The 3,546-nt window shown below is 34.8% G+C and overlaps 1 protein-coding gene across 1 annotated transcript; it reads right to left on the reverse strand.

Moving 5' to 3' along the window:
- Positions 1 to 215: 215 nt before the first annotated feature.
- On the reverse strand, positions 216 to 3,103 carry LOC149774548 (orexin receptor type 2-like). The gene has a single exon (XM_089945030.1). It carries the CDS (start codon positions 2,634 to 2,636, stop codon positions 1,638 to 1,640), a length of 999 nt encoding a protein of 332 aa, XP_089801156.1. The 5' UTR covers positions 2,637 to 3,103; the 3' UTR covers positions 216 to 1,637.
- Positions 3,104 to 3,546: the final 443 nt, after the last annotated feature.

Consider the following 3,546-nt stretch of genomic DNA (forward strand, 5'->3'; position numbering starts at 1 on the left):
CCGACGCCTACTTTTTAAATAGTTTGGAGTTCTTTTTACGAGAATACTGGTAAAATGTGTACGAATATTTGCGGAAAACCCACGAATTACGTCTTTTTCTAAGGTCACCCATGCTAGCAAGAAAGGTAACTCTTCCCGGCACATGGGTACGTACAAAATGTAAACAATGACAATAATACGACATAATTTGGGTTCAAAAACACACGAAAACTGGATTGTATGTAAAGGCAGACGTTTATTGCAAGGAATCTGATTATACAGACGTACTGTCATTCATTATACCAAACTTATTACAAAATATTTGTACAACTTTTGTTGTGTAATATATTTTCGATGTTAGAAACTCAACGTGAGTATCACTCACCGACTAGTGATGCTAGACGTATTGATAATATGTATGTGATTGTGATCACTGAGATATTATCAATGTCAGGTCATCTGTTCTACGTACGATTCGTATTTAGAGACATTAGTATTAAAATTAAAACGTTCATGTTTAGTAGGGATGGAAAAGAGGTAAAAGTTAAAATTGTCATCCCATTTTTTGTGAATATCAGTATGAATATTGTCATTATAAGCCAAGGAATAGAGAATCGATCTGTAGTATTTCTCCATTTACAAATACATAATCATAAATATTTCTTGAGAACCAGGTCAGTGCCAGTTTCTTCTCTATCTCTGATACCACAATTGTCTTTACTTCATGAACTATGTAATATTGCTCAAAACAATGGTCAGAATTATTATGAAAATATTGCAAATTTGGGCATCCAAAATTTAATGTTGCACCATCCTAAGCTGACACTGTAGAAATCCTGAATTCCTGTAATGAAAACTTAGTGCAAAACCTTTTCTCATTGATTTTATTTTATAGATATAAAAACTGACCAAATATATCTTATAACTAAATTAAAAAATAGCAATTGTTATTTACTAAATTGTGATTTCAGATAAATGTATATATGGACAAGAACACTGTAATGAATATGCACTATTGGTTTTAAGAATTACGTACAATTTCAACTTGGCGTGACTCATAATTATGCTTTTTCATGCAAAAATGTTAGGAGGCGTGTGATAAAAAGGCACAAAGTCTTTAGAAGTACCTGGAGCATAGAAAAAGTAAATTTATTCTTGAAGCTGAATGTTCACAACACATTTATATATAACCATATGTAAAAAATATGCAACCTTCAGCATGAAGTAACATGAGGTCAAGAATTTTCAAAAAGTGACCAAAGACCAATATTAAAAATGGTGGATGGTACATATGTTTGAATGCTTCCTGTGAATTTATTTGAAAAGATATCATAAAGATGGGCTCATTTTGTACATCTGCACACTCAAATTATGCAGAAAACATTCCATTTTTATATATTCTCTAATTATGAAAAAATCACCCCCTGTTGTTAAATTTAATGAATTTGAAAAAATTAAACTCATTCAGAATTAATGATAAAATATTGGAAAAGTATAATTCGGCCACTTTCTTAAACTCCTTAAATAATAGAAGCAAATAACAAAATATTTGATCGGCATATCCATTCGGAAAAAGAAAATAGTAGAAAATAGTTAAAGAACATAAATTTAGTAACTTTGGTGAATTCACATCTCATTCGTAACGACGTACGGAATATTCAATTATGTATTCCACATGTCATTTCTCGCAGTGCCTCTTTAAAGTGCACGTCCAAAAAGGCGTACACAAAAGGATTGATCGCGTGATGTATGAAATATAATCGGAAAAAGAAGAAATAAACAGCCTTTTGATCATTGTTAAGATAATCCAGAATGTTGTTGGCAATCTCAGATAGCAGAGTAAGATAAAGAATGGTGGTAATTATGAAGATGGCTGAGAAAATGAACATTATCAATGTCTTTCGTTCTATTTTCGGGTTTTCCTGTCCGGATAACGAAGAAATGAGTGGCATATTCTCCTCTACAGTATCTGTTATGTTTGAACTCATGGCACGTACACTTTGCCAATTTCTTCGAATTTCACATGCAATTAGAAAGTACAAGACTGCCATCACAATCATTGGTATGGCAATTATTACTTCTGTCGTGCTGGAGTAGATGAGTGGATATTTTGTCCCTTTGTACTTCTCATCTGTTTCACATGATGTCACATTCACGTTAGATTTAATGTTATTTTGTACCCCCCAAAGAATTGCTACAGGTGTTGCGACTATCCCGGCAAAGACCAAAGCGCAAATGCACAAGAATATCGCCATCTTAGGTCTAATTTGCCTTCCGGAAGGTTTACAGACTTTCCTATATCTGTCAATTGCTATCAGCAACAGGCAAAGGGCAGAGGCACAGACTGTGAATACGTTAAAGAATGACTTCGCCTTGCAGATCTTAGGCACAGGATAGGTATACCAGAAACTCTGTGTTACCATCTCTCCCGGAATGGTGGTTAGACAACTTGTCAGATCAATTAAAGCTAAAAACAGCACGAAATATTTATAGTTACATCTGTGATACTTGAATGAGAACACATACAGAACAAATAAATTCCCAAGGAAACCAACACAAGCTAATATTCCGACAAAGACTGTCACAGGTAAAACAGCTTTTGCAAACTCACTGGTGAGCTTCTCAGCATCATCGCTGTTTTGTGGAAGGTTTACCATCTTCAAAGCGGAATATGTGGTTATACAATCATGTCAGCAGATCAAAATATTATGGCAATACATTTTGAAGCCAGTCACGACTTTCTGACTTGTGCAAACAAGCAGCAAATTCTTGCTAGGTATTTATATCAAGGGCGCTCCACGTTTCTCTCGAGCAAAGAGATATCTCCGCATGTATAAAGGTGGCTAAAGATAAAGATTACACATTAAAGTATTTAAGATCAAATCGCGATTGCATGAGCTAAATAATTTATTGGCGTTATAAATGTTCATTTTGAGTTCTATCAATATTTGATAACGAGGTCAAAGTTCAAGTGGAATAGTCCAGGTTTTATTTTTTGTGTATTTGGTTTCCTACGTCTTTATATGTTTTATACCTACAAGCATAACCAAACAAAAGCGAAATGACTGTCACGGAATTGTATAAATTCTCTCTTCATTAAATACATGTACTCGGGTTTCGTTTTTTTGTGCACAACGATACCCGAGGGTGATTTATGTATATTGTACAATATTTCGAAATTGTGAGTTCGGTTCACCCTATGCCGCACGGTGGGTGCGCATCTGTCGTATGTACGATAAACGACAGTGTTGGCGTGGTTCCCGACTGCATAAAGATAACAAACGTGATTCTGTAGTCAGTGCAGGGTTTGACACATACATCCACAAAGTCAATGTTTCTAATACAATTTTACCAGGATTACCTCCTGTACACCAAACGGCATCGTTGGATTTGTTTTATGAATCCAGGATATCGTTTGAATGTTCCCTCCCCATACACCAGAAAACCTTGCGAATATCTCGACAAATCTTAATATGTGACTGTGGGGAATTGCAAACGAAACATTAATAAACCACCAATAAGTTGTGATCTACGTTGTGCAAATCCAAGGTTAAATTCATGATTACG

Source organism: Sinohyriopsis cumingii, unplaced genomic scaffold (genome assembly GCF_028554795.1).
Source record: "Sinohyriopsis cumingii isolate HCF-2022 unplaced genomic scaffold, ASM2855479v2 utg000198l, whole genome shotgun sequence".
NCBI classification, from domain to species: domain Eukaryota; kingdom Metazoa; phylum Mollusca; class Bivalvia; order Unionida; family Unionidae; genus Sinohyriopsis; species Sinohyriopsis cumingii.

What these genes read in the sequence shown, in the direction of transcription:
- LOC149774548 (XM_089945030.1), bottom strand. Translation starts at nt 2,636, where the DNA reads ATGGTAAACCTTCCACAAAACAGCGATGATGCTGAGAAGCTCACCAGT.